This window comes from Dipodomys merriami, unplaced genomic scaffold (genome assembly GCF_024711535.1).
Source record: "Dipodomys merriami isolate MVZ:Mamm:240054 unplaced genomic scaffold, mDipMer1.0.p SCAF_489, whole genome shotgun sequence".
NCBI classification, from domain to species: Eukaryota; Metazoa; Chordata; class Mammalia; order Rodentia; family Heteromyidae; genus Dipodomys; species Dipodomys merriami.
Genome location: NW_027206056.1, coordinates 70269 through 89195, shown reverse-complemented (window position 1 = coordinate 89195; position 18927 = coordinate 70269). Strand labels below are relative to the sequence as shown.

General features: G+C 39.6%; 1 long non-coding RNA gene and 2 gene segments (V, D, J or C); 1 reads left to right on the top strand and 2 right to left on the bottom strand.

Annotated features, from left to right (window-relative positions):
• LOC138809168 (uncharacterized) overlaps positions 1-18209 on the top strand; it is a 37172-nt gene extending 18963 nt beyond the window's left edge. The window contains exon 2 of the long non-coding RNA XR_011366740.1: positions 17432-18209. This is a non-coding gene — a long non-coding RNA (uncharacterized lncRNA). The remainder of the gene's footprint in view (positions 1-17431) is intronic.
• Positions 1376-9310, bottom strand: LOC138809167 (immunoglobulin kappa variable 1-27-like). The segment is given in 4 exon segments: positions 1376-2088; positions 2213-2344; positions 6369-6579; positions 9243-9310. Coding segments are annotated over 2 exon segments (366 nt in total).
• LOC138809171 (immunoglobulin kappa variable 1D-13-like) lies at positions 14623-15149 on the bottom strand. The segment is given in 2 exon segments: positions 14623-14945; positions 15070-15149. Coding segments are annotated over 2 exon segments (378 nt in total).
• Positions 18210-18927: the final 718 nt, after the last annotated feature.

The window sequence follows — 18927 nt, the reverse complement described above, 5'->3', positions numbered from 1 at the left end:
TGTTATTGTTTATAATGTATGTATAATGTACCATGTGATTTTGTTTGTTTCTTTAGTATGTTCCTCCTCATGGTATAACCCCTGTTTCACTGTATTTTATTTCAGTGCCCTGCATCTTGTATATACATTTTCTAATTTGGGGAGAGGAAGGGAAAAACAAAATGTTTAAATAGGGATACAGGTTGACCCATTGTAACAATGAGATATAAAAAACACTATGTTGGAAATGAACTTTACAACTTCAGCTGGGGGTTGGTTGGGGGGTGTTGAGGGGTGGGGGGATTAGTTGAGGAGGTGGGGAAGGAAGGGATGGTAGGGGAAAAATAGAGGAGGAGGCATCAATGCTCAATAGGAAATCTACTCATTACCTTACTCATGTAACTGTAACTCCTCTGAACAGTATTTTTACAATTAAAAATGTATAAAAAATGAATACTGACAGATTACATATGGGACCCATGTTTTTCCTTACTAAATCTCCACAATCTAGGTAACTCAGATCTTCCTTTAAGTCCAGATCTATAAATGTTTAACTACATGATTTAATACACTGTTACCTTGTTGCCTGTGGATAAATTAGAACAGAACAGAAAAAATTGGAATGATGTGATTCAATAGAGAAGGTTGAGCAGATGGGGAGACCAGACATCATTCCCATCTCCCTTTAAACTCCCTTTGAACACTAGGCAAATTCAGTTCGTAGGAATGCAAGTTAGCATATCCAGTATGGAGGACAGTAAGGAAGTTACTAAAATACCTAAAAAGAGATATACCAGATGATTTGGCTACCTCGCTCCCAGGGCAACATCTGAAGGAAGTAAAGCCAAAATACAAAAGTGATATTTATAAAGGAATTTCTGCATATATAGATTTATTGTGATACTGTTATCACTAGGGAAAATTTGAAATCGATCAATTGTCCTAGAATCGATTAGAAAGTAGTGATGAACTGGTCCATATGTGTATGTATGTCTGTGTATATGTGTATATATATACATATATATGGATATGGATACATGTACACAACATATATAAAGAAACATGAAATCCTGTAATCTGCAGCAAAATGACATTCTGTTAAAACAGGCAAAACAAAAGGCCATTATGTATGGTCTTTCTCATTCAAACAAACTTAAAACAATTAAAATAGAAGAGTAATTATGTGGGCCTGAAAAGGGCTCCAGGTTAGGAGGCAGGAGGGGGAGCACAGGGGAAAAGTAGAAGGACATGATCAATGTGCATAATAGATGTATATGGAGAATCCCAGAATCTTATTATTAGACACCGCTAAAATATGCTAATACAATAAATACCAGAGAAGTAACAACTAAAATCTGAAACAATGAATCTCTAATTTGTATTATAAACAGTTCCTGATGGTAGTTCATACATGTAATACTAGCTATTCTGGAAACTGACATCTCATGATCCTAGTTCAAAGCTGGCCTGGGAAGGAAACTTTGTGAGACTCTTAGCTCCAATTAACCACCAGAACACCAGAAATGGAACTGTGGATCAGTATGTTGGAGTGCTAACCTTGAGCCAAAGAACTCAAGCCCCAGGATTGACAATAACTATAACACAAAACCATTGTTGCTTAGAATATCTATTACTTGTGTTGTTGTCTTATGAATCTCAACTGTTGACACAATTCACACTCTTCGAGTGTATATTGTCTATAAATGAGCAGCTCTGTCAGCAGGTGGAGGCACCAGGAGAAGCAGCTGGGGCAGCCCAGACTCTCAATTCTGTTACCCTGAGAGGTTTTTGTCATGGCTTATATCACTGTGGGAGGTAAGTTGCTATACTGTTGACAGTAATAAGTGGCAACATCTTCAGGCTGCAGGCTGCTGATAGTGAGAGAATAATCTGTCCCAGATCCACTGCCACTGAACCTGGATGGAACACCCGATGCCAAAGTACTACTACTATAGATCAGGAGTTTAGGGGCTTTCCCTAGTTTCTGCTGGTACCAGGCTAAATAGCCATAAATGTTTTCACTGGCTCTGCAAGTGATGGTGGCTGTGCCTCCTACAGATGCAGACAAGGTGGATGGGGACTGGGTCATCTGGATGCCACACCTCGCATCTGGCAGGGGAAACATGAAACAAATATCCACATTATTACCCGAACTATAAGGAGGCTCTCCTGAAGAGTAAAGCATCATGGATCACACTGAGGAATTTTAATGCCCAATATTCTTTCTCCTTACCTGGGAGCCAGAGCACCAAGAGCCCCAGGAGCTGAGCAGGGATCCTCATGTCCATGCTGTGTGCTGACTGGGACAGACTGCTACACCGACTATGAGCAGCCTATGAAGAAGTCCTGAGGGCAGTGGGCTGTGCTGTTGGCACATGCAAATCATCAGCATCTGGACAAGGTTAAACACAACTGTATGGCTGCTTCATTTCAGTAGGTTTACAAATTTGGAGTCTCAGGAGACTTAGGTCAGGCAACAGACTGTATTGTAGCCACAGAAGAGAATCAGCACACTTCTTTCCTGTGGGTGGAGCACACCACTGATCTCATTGAGGATAAAAGTCTCTTTTCTTTTTATTTCTTTATCTGAGACAAGACCTTTCCATTAAAAGGTTAGTTCCAGAAATTTACAGTCATTTGCACAACATTCATTTGGCACATGTCTTTATTATCCATAGCAGGAACTTTGGGAATTGCTCTGATTCACTGATAATCTTTATATGGCAATTTATCAGCACTGCTATCCTGTAACGTGATCCTTAGAGATGAAATAAGGATGTGGAGCTATTACATTGATTAGAAAATAGTTTCACAAGTTAAACTTGTGAATTGTGTAGCACAGCCTTGTTTTTTCCTATAACTCTGAATTTCTTGCATCAGCAGATACATAAAAAACAAGACATTTTCTTCCTTTCAAACCTGACCAGTCTTTTCCACCAGCTTTTGGGTGTGTATAATTTATAATGTCCATTATTGAGGTCTTCATATTCCTTCTGGATTTTAAACATCTTAACCAAAGCTACACTGTTTGAATCAGAGATTCTCCTTGAAAAGAAGGATAAACGGGTTATGTTGAAGCCTACTGAGTTGCCTAAACCTACATATGTTCCTTTCACTTGGTGGTCTCTTCTAGTTATGAAGAGAACACTGTGTTTCACAGCGGGTTAAAGATATTGGGCCCAAGTAGAGCGAGTAGAACCATGGAAAGGAAGATCATGTTGGAATTTTTTAACAGAATCCAGGAGCCAGCAGTACATGGAAATGTCATCCATATTGAGAGGAGGAAACATGGGGCTTAGAAGCAAGAGTGAGGAAAGTTGATTGTCTATGCCAGGGAGAAAGAGCATTGCTGGCTGCATTGAAGGTGCTGAGGTGGAATGAGACACGAGGACATCCATATGGGCCTGTGCAGTTGTCAGGGCCCACAAGTCACTACTGCATGGGATGCAAAGTTGACTCAGCAGTGTTATGCAAGACTGAGTAATATATGTACAAATATGTGAAGTGTGTTATATGCTATGATCATGTAAATGACAGTGACAGCTGGTGTTTCTCATCATCCAAAAAAGTTGATCATGTGGCTAAATTCTTGAGGGAAAGAATTGTAATCTAACTACAGGAGAACTTTGTCTGAGAATGTATTTCAGAATAACCTATTGCTGTGCATGCAGGTGGACAAATCACCATAAATTCACACATATATGTATGTGTATGTAAGACTAGATGAATGAATGAGTACATGGATAATTTTTTACAGCCTAGAAATAATGATGCTCTAGTTCCATTAATAGATAGCACCAAAGCCGGGCACTGGTGGCTCATGCCTGTAATCCTAGCTACTCAGGAGGCTGAGATCTGAGGATCACCCTTCTGCCCAGCCCGGGCAGAAAAGCCCATGAGACTCTTCTCTCCAATAAAACACTCAAAAACCGGAAGTGGCACTGTGTCTCAAGTGGTAGAGCCCTTGCCTTGAACTGAAGAGCACAGGGACAGTGCCCAAGCCCAGAGCTCAAGCCCCCCCCTATTGACAAAAAATAGATAGCACCATCACTAATGTACCTGTACACTTTCTCCAATACATGAAACAAGTGATCCTTGTGGAAATAATTGACTTTTTTAAAATCAAAACTAGGAAAGTGTAAGATAATTTTGGACCATTTTGTGCCTCAAACAAAAAAATTCCTGGTGTGTGAGGTAAAGGAAAAAGTGGAGAGAATCAGCTACCAAGGGATGCCCACTGGCAAATTTCAAGGGATTTTGAATACCATATAAATGGTAATATACACCATTAAATAAATTGTAAACCCTTGGATTCACCATATTTTCATAAGAAATGTGATATTCTAAAATGATCAAAAACTTCTCCACACATTTTCATAAACTGCAAAAGAGAAAGAATTGTTATACAGCAGAGAAATCTGGCAACCATCACCTATTCTAGAATTGAAATGAAGATCACCAGTAATGATGATTCAAACCATGGGTCTGTTAGCAGTCACCATCAAAAGAACACAGTCTGGACTTTGCTCACATACATGCACTACTGAATATAACCTGGAGTAAAATTCCATGAATCTAGTTTGAGAGACATTCAGAAACATGGCTGCTGTGCAGTCACTAAGAATGATAAGACCATGATTATATCGTGTTTCTTTCTTACACAGTAGGATGCAAAATAACATATATTCTTCCATTAGAACTTACTCATCATTTGGCAATATTTCACTGGCAGTAGGCAGAGATTTCAGTTTATAGAAGAATGGAGAAACAAAAGGTAATTCAATGAGGAAGCTCAAACAAAACTTAATCCAGGGGTTCATTTGTTATAGCAAGATAAGATTTTTTCCTACCTCTCTCCTCTGTCCTCCTGTGTCCTACTTCTGTAATTAGGAGAAGGTTTTTCCTTGTTGTTAACAAATTGTAGCACTGTGTATTCTCCTTGCCACACACAGGCTTCTATCTACCACTAGGATCTGTTTCTCTCCATGAGGTCAGGACAGGTAAGATCAACTTGGACAAATGCAGGAGACAATCACTGCCCAGGGAATGTCTTCTCAAACAGGCCAATCAGCTGTCCTGCAATGGGATTAATTTAAACATCCTTAAAAGCAAACTGCCTACAAACAATAATAGTTGTTTGTAGTAAGAGCTCTGAACTGCATAACAGATGCATTGGAAGAGCAAACATATATGCCCATTCTTTCATCTATGACCAAGGCTATAAGTTATAGATTAAAGAAGGAAAGGAAGTTACATTTTGAAGGAAGTATCTTTATGAACCTGAGGGAAATAATTGATCAAACACAATTTCTCTCCCTTTGCCTGTGAACAAACCACTTAAAATGAAGATTGGTTCTCTTCATTAACAGAGATATTAAAAATGGTCTAAGATGCTCTGTTACAATGGAATCCAGGTTTGTTTTGAATAGAGAGTCAGAGTCTGGTTCATGTTACTCATCTGTGTGTTTGCTGATTTCTAATTGCAGGGACATGATGGCATGAAAAATTAATATCCTTATTCAGAAGATTAGTTAGTTAAATGGGCTTCAGTGAGATCACACAGGATATATTTAATGAACCACAGATGTTCAATTTTAACTTATTTCTTCTTCCTGTCATTCTAATCATGCTAAGAGTTGAAGAGACAAAATGTGTTCCCAGATGCCCACTACCCACTTCCCTTGAGTAATAGTGTTGCTAGAGAGAGTGGCGAAAGGGCAGCAGGTGGGGGTGGGGTGGCTGGAGTCTCAGGAAACAGGACAGCATTGTCTTGCCTTTGCATTAAAATGAGGTTCTGTAAGATCAGTGGTTTGTGTCTATAAGTGCTCATGGTACTGTTTCTAAAAGTGGTTCTTTATATTTAGTGTAAGGAAATGTAAGAGAGCTCAAGAACTGAAGTTATTTCAGCTTTTATCCCCAGAGGGAGCTGTGGCACCTGTGACAGGGATTGGTTAGCATTTGAGATTTCATTGGAGGAACTAGTTGTCTTGAGGTGCAGCAATGAGAGGAATTCCTAAGTAAGTGAGAACTCATTTTTGGAGATGGTGTTTGCACTGATGGAAATCTAATTAGTCTCTTTGGATGATCAGGATGTGTTAGCCAAGAACTCAAACATATGAGGTTATTGTGTTTTCTATTCTCTGATTCCCATGTGGTCTTTCATATTGCTATTGGGACTTTATTTGTTCCATTATTTTCTTCATATATTCCTTTTTAGGTGTTGGATCAAAGATCAGAAGCTACAATGATGTTTAAACATTCCTAGCATTAATAATCCATAAAATAACTACTTTGAAGTATATTTAACATTTGGTGGTTGGTTACTGTTGTCATTGACCTTTTTTAAACTTTTCATTTTGAATTTATTGTTTGAATCTCTAATGGCTTACCTTTAAATACACAGCATGAGAAATGCCACTGATGGGTCAGGTTTCCTACACTACAAGTCCATCCTGCTTCTTCTGTACACCCTGGTGTGTGGATTGAGAGTGCATTCAATGTGCAGCCAGGTCACCTCCCTTCCCTTTGCTCAAGGTCTCTCTTGTGTCTCTGTCACTCACACATGGAGTGAGGTTTCAGAGAAGAGTATTGAGGGGAGGCCTAGGAAGGATGGGGGAGAGTGATGAAAGAATGTCATACTACTTAAAGACAATAAATGTATAAGTAAAATTAAAAAAAAAAACATTTTGCAGAACACCGGAATCAAATACTATGGGGGAAGAACATACAAAGAAACAACAAAAAAGATCACATAGTATATTATAAGTACATTAAAAAGAACAGCAAGAAAGATAAAATGTCTTGTGTCCCTATCTTGGGGTTCATTTCATTTAACATCAGCTTATATGGTCATACGTACAGAGCTTTAGACGTCTTCTGCTTGTCCTAGGCATATACTAGTTATTGCAGATAAGGGAAATCATATAACCTATGATTCTTTGGGTCTGACTTACACCACTTAATATAAATTTTCCAGGTCTTTCCATTTCCTAACAAATGGGGTGATGCCATTTTCTATGGAGGCATAGATTTCCTTTTCTTAGTCCATTCATCTACTGAGGGGCATGTGTGTTGGTTCCATAGCTTAGCTATTGTGAATAATGCTGAGATAAACATAGTTGTTCTGGTAGTATGGCCTTGTTTGTGATCATTTGGGTATATGCCTAAAAGTGGGATTGGTCAGTGATAGGGGAGCTCTATGTGGAGTCTTTTGAGGAACCTCCATACTGCTTTCCAAAGTGGTTGAACAAATTTACATTCCCACCAACAGTGCAATAGAGTTTCCTTTTGGCCACATCCCCTCCAGCATCTGTTGTTACTAGATTTCTTGATTATAGCCATTCTAACTGGGGTGAGGTGGTATCTCAATGTTGTTTTGATTTGCATTTCTTTTATGTCTAGAGAAGTTGAGCATTTCTTTATGTGTCTATTGGCCATTCTTATTTCCTCTTCAGAAAAATCTCTCTTTAAGACTTTAGCCCACTTATTAATCAGGCTGTTGTTTCTTTGAAGATACATTGTTGGGGGACTTAATTTTTTGAATTCTAAGTATATTTTAGATATGCCCTTGTCCATTGTATGGCTAGTGAAGATCTTCTCCCAATCTGTGAGCTTTCTATTGATCTTGCTTGCTATGTCCTTTTCCATGCAGAAGCTCTGCAGTTTCATGCAATCTCTTTTGTCCAAACTTTCTTTGATTTGTTGTGTTTCTGGGTCTTTATTAAAAAATTTCAGCCTGTGCTAATGATCCTTAGAGTTTCTCCTATTCCTTCCTGTAATATTTTCAAAATGTCTCTTTTTATATTGAGTTCTGGGATCCATTTGGAGTCGATTCTGGTACAAGTGGTATATACAGATCTGCCTTTAGTTTAGAAAAAGGTTTTTAAAGATCTCTTTGGTGAAGAAAAAAATCCCTTGACAACAAGAAATTGATAAATGTTTAGGTTGATGAACTAATTTGTTAGTTACATTGTTTAGATGATTGGAAAATACGTGTACATATCAAAAACTACTCTACTTCAAATATATTCTAATGTGTCAATCACAAGTTGTTTAAAAAATTAATGACGATTTTTACTTTACAATGTTGTTTTTCAAAAATCTTTTGTAAAAACTATGTTGTCCTGCTTTTAAAAGTTTACTTTGACATACCTAGAAAGGCTTCTTCTTTATTGAATGACTACAAGTTTTTGCACAACCTGGACTACACATAAGCACAGATGTGTGTTCTTTGAAGTCAGAAGAGGCAATGTCAGATATGCTTGCATGAGAAGAAAGAGTTAGGGTGTGCAGATGCCTCCAGGGCCTTCCTCCCAATAGTTTCTTGTCACCTTAAAAGACTGACTCCACCTGAGAAGATCTGTCAGCAGGTGGAGGCACCATGAAGAGCAGATGGGACAGCCCAGTCTCTCACTTCTGCTTCCCTGTGAGGTTTTTGTTATGGCTTGGATAACTGTTGGAGGTCTACTATAATCTTGTTCATAGTACAAAGTGGCAATATCTTCAGGCTGCAGGCTGCTGATGGTTTGTGAACTCTGTTCCAGATCAACTCCCATTGAACCTTGATGGAACCCCAGAGGCCAATCTATTTGCAAAATAGATCAGAAGCTTTGTAGCATTCTCTGGTCTCTGCTAATACCAATTTAACTCATTGCTAATGTGCTGACTGGCCCTGCAAGTGATGACAACTCTGTCTCCAAGAGATGCATATAAGTGGGAGGACTGGGTCAACTGGATGTCACATCTTGCACCTGACAATGGAAACATGGAAAATATTATGCATTTAATTAATTATGCTATCCAAGTACTTCCAGAAAGAAGCAGGCTGTTTTTCTTTCTCGATATTATTTCTAACATATTTATAAGATGTTTCTTTGTATGTCCTCCCAAATGGTATAACCCCTGTTATCACTGTATTTGATGTTGGTATATTTTGTGTAGGGAAAGGGAAAAAAAACAAATTATTTAAATACGCATATAGGTGGTGCCATTGAAACCATGAGACATATAAGACGTTATGTCAAAAAAACAAACTTTACAACTTTGGTGGAGTGGGAGGAGGGTTGCGGGGTGGGTGGGGGAGGAGATGGGAAGGGATGGGAAGGGAAAACAAAGGAGGAGACAACAATGCTTGATAAGAAATGTACTCATTACCTTGCCCATGTAATTGTAACCCCTCTGTCCAGTATTTTCCCAATAAAAAATACACACACAAAAAAAAACAAAACATAAGATGTATAATACCCAGCATTGTCCTTCTTTACCTTGGAGCCAAAACTGTAGAGCCTCAGGATCTGAGCAGGAGCCCTCATGTCCTTGCTCTGTGTTGAGTGGAACCTTCTCCTGCACAGGGTGTGAGCAGCCTATTATGATGTTCTCAGTTCAGTGGACTGAGCTCTGGGCACATGCAAATTAGCAGGAGTTGGGCAGAGCTGGGCATAACAACAATCTGGCAGACTTCAGTGACAAAGTACAGACCTAAAGACCACATATGTCCGATTTTCTTGTACCTAATGTGTTTCTCCATGGTGAACAGAATATGTTGTCCTGTGAGAAAAATAAATGTTTTTAATTCCCACATTGATCAAGACTTGCTAGTATTTTCTTTAGTGTTTATGGTAGTGTAAGCCAGTCACTGAGAGGTAAACATTCCTAAGGGAGATTAATTTTATACTTTTCCTGCATTTTGTATTTGTGAATTTTGAGACACGAGATTCTAGAGCATTCAAGTTAATTCTCTGAACCACATTATATAGTTAATAATTATCATTATTATCCCGCTTGAGAAATACATAGAATTCTAAAAGTTTTATGAGAGATAAAACTCTTGGAAAGTATTATATGTGAAATATACTATTTTTATCTGAGATGTATAGAGTATCTTCTGCTGTTTGGATTGATGCCCTGTTCACTCCATACAAATGACTCATTTCCTTCTCTTCTGAATGCTGTGATTTATTGCCTCTCTCTAGGACAGATCATAAAAGGTATTTCCTCCTTATATATAGGTATACATGTGGTTCCATATCTAGCTTTGTAAGTGTCAGGCATTTCTGTTTAATATGACATTTACTAAACTTTGGGAGGACATTTGTGTCTTCTATCTTAATTACTGGAAGCTGCTCTCTCTCCCTGCCCCCACTCTCTCTGTGTATCTAATATCTTTAACCAATGGCTGAACTCTACTTCAAGTTCACTGTTCTCCTTAACCCTGCATTATCTTTCATGACCAATATATTTTAAGTTGTAAGTGATCTATTTTTGTGTGCTTGGCCTGAGGTTTGATCTCAGATTTTAGGTAGTTTCCTCAGCTTTTGTGTTCAAGGCTGGTTTTCCACAACATGAGCCATAGCTTCACTTCCAGCTTTTTAGTGGTAAATTGGAGATAAGCAGCACATAGATTTTCATGCCCAGGCTGACTTCCAATTATCTTGAGCAGATCTCAGCTTCTTGAGTAGCTAGAAGTACAGGGACGAGCCAATGGTACCTGCTAGTAAAGCATTTTTTAGTGAATGCATTTAGGCCATTTGATCCAAACAGACACAGATGGAATAAAATGCTCTGTGGTCAGAGTGAGAACAAACTGCAGCCACACAGTTTGGAGAGGACATCTTCAGCATGAGGAATCAAGCACAGCTGACAATAGGAAGTGGAATTGAAAGATTAAAAATTAGAATTACATTTTCCAATTGCTAACTGCTGATTTTGCTTCTGTAAACTTGCTTGTGCTAGCACTGACCCTTCCCCTCCCTAAACATAAGAAATTAAGTAAAAAGTTTCAGAGTCCAGATGCCGCCCAGGGACAAGGTCTGTGGTTGTAGATAAAGGACAAACGAGTATGTTCTTCTAAATTCCTGTTTGGAAATTCCCCAAATGGGTCCCAAGATAAGGACCATCTGGTGAGTCCAGCAAACTAGGCCAAATGTCAACCAATCACAAGCCTGTAACTATGTGAACTCCCCTCCAGGGTGACCGGGCCCCCTAGACTTGTTTTACGAAGAGTGTTACAAAGTTTCCAGCGTAACAAAATGATTGCTGGAGCACATATTGACTTTTAAACGGGCCAATCCTGGGACACCTGGTGCTATATGTAAATTTTGTGGTCTTTGCCTTTAAAAATGCCTGTAACCACTGCTCCTGGCTCTCTGACTGACCAGGGCAGAGAGTCCCTTTGTGCAAATGCTGAATAAATTCCTCTTGCTTGTTGCATCTGCTGGTTTGGAGTCTTGGTTTCTGGGGTGGCTTCCCATAGCTGAAAGTACCCTAGGAGTCTGGGGTCTTTCAGAATTAGAGTTAAGTTAGCAGGCCGCACAACATGGAGATCAGCATGTGGTGACACACTGCATTGTATATTGCAGGATGTCACATTTGATGACAAAAGAGGAGAATAGTCACATGGAACTTAGCATCACAACTGGAAGCATCTGCTGTGGGTGCAAGGAGATAACACAGTTGTTCCAAGTCACAGAGCCCACAAATAAGTCATTGTCCAATCAGAGGCTTCTTCATTACCATTTATTGTATAAACTGCATCTGAGTCTTGACTTGATCATCTTCTCCTCCTAACACATTAATGGTCTCTGCAGTACATGCTACCACAACTGCTCCAGGAAGGACTTTATAATGTTCTTCTTCCTTCTTTTTATAATGATTTATGAATCTACTACCGAAAGTTATACTCTTCCCCTCATTCTTCTTAAATTTAACTTTTATTTTTCTCATATGGTCCTCTCAATCTCTGTCACTGTCTTTGCTGGAAGAGATTTGCTCTCTCTACCATGCACTGTAGGACAAAGCTGGTACTAAATAAAATGAGTAAAAGGCAGCTGGGTGTTGTGAAGTTATAAAGGCTACCTGACAAATTATTAATAGAATGACAACGGACATCTACCTGTGTGGAGTTAAAAGCAGACAGGCTCTAGTAATAACACATAAATTCTCGTGATCCATGCTCCAGGTCTGGCTTCAGCAACTATGAAAATGTGTCTTGCAGGTTTCAAGTCTGCAAAGGCTTTAGGTACTGGAATACTTGGAAGAGTTTGAAACAATGGCCTCCAACCAGAGATCTTGACAGGCTTACATTGCTCTGGGCTGTGAGGGATGGAGTTACTGTCTGAGAGATAAAGTTGAGGACAGGGAGATGTGGGAGACTAAAAGAACATTCTGTGGATCTTCCTGATAGAAGGAAGATCTTCAGGAAAGGAACCTGTTTATAATCTGAGGTCTGAGACAAGGTGAAAGTCTGAGAGACCCAGACTTCAGAGCAGGGCTGACACTGGAAAGGATGCTCCAGGGTTCTTCCCTTGGCTTATGAGGTGCTGGGATAAGGAGGAGATTCAGCAGGGTCCTCAGGACAGATTCTTAATTCCATTCCTTATTCAAACATAGAGGAAGTGGGGCTCTGGTAGTTCACTCCTCTAATCCTAGCTTCTCAGGAGGCTGAGATCTAGGATCATGATTTGAATCCACCATGGTCAGGAATAAACTGATCTCCAATAAATTACCCAGAAAAAAAGCCGAAAATTATGTTCTGGTTTAAATGGTAGAATGCTAGCCTTGAGCACAAATATCTCAGAGACAATACCTACACCCAGAGTTCAAGCGCCAGGACTGGAAAAAAAACAACAAAAAACAAAACAAACCAAAAAACACCCACCAACTAAAAAAACATATAGAGCACTTCACAAATGAAAGAATGCCGAAGTAATATATCTATTGTTCATATGTATCAAATTAACACATGTATAAACATACTTTATTTGTCTAACTCATCATTTCAAATTCTGATCCTGAAAAATAACTCTAGGGAACAATGAATGGCCCTAACTTACTCTTAGCCTGAGCATTATGAAGCTCAGGACCCACTGTTCTTTTGAACACAAGCAGTGACCTGCTCAGTGCAGAGGACTCTGGGCCCCTGCAGAGGATAACATTGACAGTGCAGCCCCCTCTCACCTCCCACAACTGGATATGGTGTGTGCACATGTTCCCTTCAGGGCTGCGTATCTTCAGCCCTCCTTCCCTCATCTTTCTGATCTGTACTTGATGATTTCACTACAAGAATCCTGGTGGAAGTGTCAGCCTTGTCTTGTGTGATTACACTTTCAAAGTGAAATATAAAATAGGAACTTGTATATGAGGAGACTTGACCCTTTCTATAAACATGGTCCCAGCTGCCATGGGTTCCATGAAAGCCTGGAATAGAGCTCCCCAGGCTCAAGCTCCTAAGGACAAAAGGGAAGCATCACCCCTGCTTTCCCAAGGTCTCTAAGATCAGGCTTTGTTTTTTTCCTCCTTGTGTGGATTTTGGCATCTAGAGGAAGCTTTGGCAAGATTTCCATTTGGTGTTATGGTTTTGTTTTGTTAAATAATCTTCTCAAAGAATTATACAAGAGAATTTCAGTATTTTAATGCAAAATTGTGCCATTTTATTTCTTTTACTAAGGATTAATTTTAATTTGCATATATTAATAGCATGAGCTGAGTTTTAAATGATAATTCTATACCTAAATTCAGTGTACTTTGAAAAATTTCACTACCTTCTTTGTATTTCCACTGTCATTTCCCTCCAACACCCATTATCTTACTTTATATAACTGACTTCATTACTCACAAATATATGTATGTATGCATACATATTATATTATATATTATACTTAATTCATTTTCATTTATTTGTGCCTTAGGTCCCTTACCTATCTCCCTTTAGACATTTTCCCCATTTTGCTTTCATGAACTGTTACCATGTTTTATTGTTACTATTATTTAATTATTATTATATTATCATCATCATTTAATTCTACATACCACAAATGAGTGGGACCATGGAATATTTGGCTTTGGAATCCTGACATATCATTCAACATGATCTCCAGTTCCAAAATTTTCCAGCATTTTATATAACTTCATTGTTCATCTCTCTCTGTCTTTGCTAATGATCCAGCGCAATAATGTCCTCAGGACTTTAGTAAAATATCTATTGTTGTCAGTCATAGGCCTTGAACTCAGGGCCTGGGCACTATCCCTGAGCTCTTTTGCTCAAGGTTAGCACTCTAGCACATTAAGTCACAGCCACCCTTCTGGTCTTCTGGTATTTATATGGAGATAAGTGTCTCACAGCTTTCTGTCCAGGCTGGCTTTGAACCAGATCCTCTGATCTCAGCTTCCTAAGAATCTAGGATTATCAGCATGAGCCACCAATACCCAGCACAACCTCATTTTAAAGAAGGACCTCAGGAGTCATGATGGGTCAAGACAAGGTCAGGCTGAACCTTGAATCTCAGACTTAGAAGGGAATTCACTAAGCAAATGGGTGCAACTGTGTAAGAGGAACAAGGGAGGGTAAGTGCCTCTCTTGTGAGGCCTTCAAGTGGAAATCATATCCCCTGGATACCATATTCCAGATGCTTTGAAGTACAGATCTGTGTTCTTTTTATGACAAAAGAAACCTTGTCTGGATGATGACTGTGAGGCTGAGATGAAGAAATACAGTTAAGATTGAGAGGATTGTCACTGACCACCTCGACCAAATCCCCAACTGAACTTCAGAGCCTGGCTGTAGCTGCAAAGCACTGTCAGCAGGTGAAACCACAAGGAGAAGCAGCTGGGGCAGCCCAGCCTGTCACTTCTGCTTCCCTTGGAGGTTTATGTTATGGCTTGTACCACTGTGGGAGGGTAACTATTACTCTGTTGACAGTAGTAAGTTGCAAAGTCTTCAGGCTGAAGGCTGCTGATTGTGAGAGTGAACTCTGTCCCAGATTGGCTCCCACTGAACCTGGATGGCACCCCGGATTCCAATCTGTATGCCCAGTAAATCAAGAGTTTAGGAGCTTTCCCTGGTTTCTGCTGATACCATTGCAAATCATCGCTAATACCCTGACTGGCCTTGCAGGTGATGGAGACTCTATCTCCTACTGATGCAGACAGAGAGGATGGAGACTGGGTCATCAGAATGTCACAACTGGTACCTGATAATGGAAACAAAAGACAAATATCCACCCAGTTAGTTATACTGTGAGACCTTCCATTAAGACCCAGGCTTCTAGGCCTAGACTTCTCCCATAGGGTGGAAGAAGTGCCATCCTTCCTTACCTGGGAGCCAGAGCAGCAGGAGCCCCAGGAGCTGGGCAGGGGCCCTCATGTCCATGGTATGTGTTGACTGGGACTGACTGATACACAGAATTTGAGCAGCCTTAAAGAAGTTCTCAGGCCAAGTGGGCTGTGCTCTGGACACATGCAAATCCTCTACTGCTAGGCAAACCAACAGAGCCAGCACAGATGCAGGGTGGCAGAAATCCAGGTCAAAGCCCAGTACTAAAGTTATCATGTATCCCAATGAGACCTGCACACCACAAATTTGTCCTTGAAAAATGTTTTTACAAAGGCAGAATGACTCTCTTACTCTTTTTTAAAAGTTTATTTTTATGGGCTGGGAAGGTGGCTCAGTGGTAGAGTGCTTGCCTCACATGCATGAAGCCCTGGGTTGGATTCCTCAGCACCACATAAGCAGAAAAATCCAGAAGTGGCACTGTGATTCAAGTGGTAGAGAGCTAGCCTTGAACTGAAGAGCTGAGGGACAGGGCCCAGGCCCAGTTTTCGGCCCCACAACCAACCAAAAAAAAATCAAAAAGTATATTTTGATTTCAACAGGATCTATATTAGGGTATTCACCATAGCTTTTTACATGTCAGTCACTCAGAAAAAAAATCAGAATGAAAATAATTATAGAAGACTGCTGCCTTGGCACCAGATATCTGAGATTTTTCTTTTTCTGCCCTACCCCTAAGTGCAGTTAATCATAATCATCATTACCCAGGAGTTGATAAGCAATAACACTGAACATAGGTAGGTAGGTAGTTGGCTAGGTAGAAGTAGATATGTAGGAATGTATGGAATTAGGAAAGTAGAAAAAATAAAAGAAAAGAAATTTAAGATAGATTAAAGCAAGGACGCAAGGAAACAAGGAAGGAAAATCTAGATAGCTACCTAGGTAGCAGGCTGGATTTAAACATTTTTTTAAAAATACCATGTTAAAACAAAGCAAGTGCAACCAAAATTCATGATCTGCAATGTAGAGACCAGCCCATGTTGTTTGCATTGCTGCCCTGTGCACTCCTGATAAATATTGGCTTTTCTTCTCTTGTGAATGTTCCTTCACAAAGTCTCCCAAGACATTTCTCATAAGATTTTTTTTTTATTTTCAACCTCATATGAAGGAAAGAACTTGGTTCTATTTCTTGCTTTGTAACCATTATTCTTTACAACACCAGTCATTTTCTAAGCTTTTCAGTGCAGTGTGTCTCCTAACTTTATGATCTGAAACTGTGGCCCCTCAGAAGCTAAGTTGTCCTCTAATCCATGGGCTCACATTTACTTTAGTCTACCCCATTCCATACGTCTGAAAATCCCTATATCCCCCTCCAGTTTCTCTGGTGTCTAAGTGATGGTATTTTCGATGAATGAGACACAAACAGGCAAAAAAATGGGGTAAAATGCAACATGACCAAGATTGAGGATGAGGAACTGGAGCCACACAGTATGCAGAGGACATCTCCAGGCAGTGAGGACAAAGACCACAGGCAGTGAAGCTAGAGTGAAGTGAGGAGGGTTCCCACATGGAGTTTATTCATTACTATGTCCAAACAAGAGCAGAAACTGGATGGCCATTTGGAAAATTTTTACTTACACTTGGCTGAAAACTATGGCAATGTATGAAATGGGTGAGAACTAGAAAAAGAAATATGTCTCCTAAATGTGACTCTGATACAATAAAAAATGTAGTTTTCTCATCCTCCTCTGCTCATGACATGAAAGCCTAGAAATCCCTTGGAATTCAAGAGAGAGAAAAAAGAGAGATCAAGAGAGAGAGAGAGAGAGAGAGAGAGAGAGAGAGAGAGAGAGAGAGAGAGAGAGAGAGAGAGAGAGAGAGAGAGAGAGAGGTGGATGCTTGGGCCTGGATGTGAATAACGACTGAAGTCCAACAATCTTTGTTACCCAGTGTTCTCTCTATGAGGGAAGCACAGGTAATATGCCCCGTGAGCATAGATAACCACATGACATTGCCTCCTAGGACATGTTTTCTCTGAAAGTCCAGTTAGTGAGGCTGAACCTAATCTATGGAATGTGATGGGAATCAACATCCTCAAAACTGAACAGCACACCAAGTGATACCTGAGAATTATGAAAGCAAAATCAGTGTTTTAGAGAAGTAAGTGTCCACTCTACAATTAGGGACCAATGCTGTGATTTAATCAGAGGGGGAAAAGGTTAGTCATAGCACTAAAAGGGGTTATTGAGAATCTTTGGGATATAAGAGACTAATATTTCTTTCTCTTTTTTACCCTCAAATGCTTCGGTTTAAATAAATGGACAGGCTACTTTTTTAATGAAACATATGATGAATATAGTAAAAATATACACCCTGCTAAAAATAGGTCTATGTTTTTTTATATAGATTTCATGAGACAATAATCATCTGAATGACCAGTGTGTACTGCTTCAAACTGTGAACCTATGATGGATTAGAAGACCTCTGCCTTTGGATAACTGGCCACTAGTGAGCACACAGTTGAGTTTAATTTCCATGAAATATAATTGTTCAACTTCTTGACTATTTCTCTGTTCATTATGATAAGTTAGAAGAAGCCCAATACCATGTGCCCTGATTAAGGACATTTCTAAAAGTGGGAGAACATGACTGAGGACCTGTGACTCAGACCTGTGATTCTAGCTATTCACGAAACTGAGCTGTGAGGATCACAGGTCAATGCCAGCTCACTCACAAACCTCTGTGAGACTCTTACCTCCAACTAACCAACCAAAAGGCAGCAGTGCAACTGTGGATCAAGCAGTTAAGTGCTATCTTTGAGCAGAAAACCTCAACCACAGCATCTACGCTTTAAGTTCAAAAGCCACAACAACATTGAAAAAGGGGATGAGAATCCCAAAGGAGTAAGTTAGGAGCAGCCATAGAAACAGTATTATATTAAGTGAAGTAAGCCAAGCCCAAAGAAACATAGGTCCCATGGTTTCCCTTATTTGCAATAACTAGTATATATCTGAGTCAAGCAGAAAAGGTCAGATAAGTTGATGTTAGGGAAATGAACCCCAAGATAAGTATTCAAATGTTTTTTTTTTCTTTCATGTGATTGTTTCTAACATATTTTTATAAGATGATTTCTTTGTTGCTTTGTATGTCCTTCCCCCACAATATAACTCCTGCTTTCACTGTATTTGATGTTGGTATAATTTGTGGAGGGGAAGGGAAAAAACCAAATCATTTAAATAGGGGTACAGGTGGACCCATTGCAACAATGAGATGTACAAGTTGTTATGTCAAAAAACAAACTTTACAACTTTGGTTGGGGATGGGGGGAAGAGGATCGGTTGTTGGGGGAGGGGGGAAATGGGAAGGGATGGGAAGGGGAAACAAAGGTGGAGGCAACAGTGCTTGATAAGAAATGTACTCATTACTTTGCCCATGTAATTGTAACCCCTCTGTACAGTATTTTCACAATAAAAAATAATAAAAGTAAAAGAGAAAAAAGAAAAATAGAAACAGTATTTGTTCATTTGATTTCTGCCAGTCTCATTAAAATGAAAATTTTGTAAGATCTTTGATTTTCTTTGATATACTCAAGACTTCACTGTTGGCGAATGTTCATAATAACTATCATTGTATAACAGTAAATAATTCCTTTGTGTTGATAGGAATAAATGAACACCTGTACAACTTGAGACCTGCTGCTGTTTCACCTTTCACCACCAGGTGGAGGAGTGGAACCTTAGACATGTCAGTGACAGGCATGGGGAGGACTTGAACTGGGACAGGATAGTCTGGCTGACCTGAGTGGCAGTGACAAAGGTGTCTCCTGAGCATGTGGTGACTCAAGATTCTGCAGTGGTGCTTGTACTGAGAGAGATAGAAGTCGGCTCTGATGTCTGGAACTG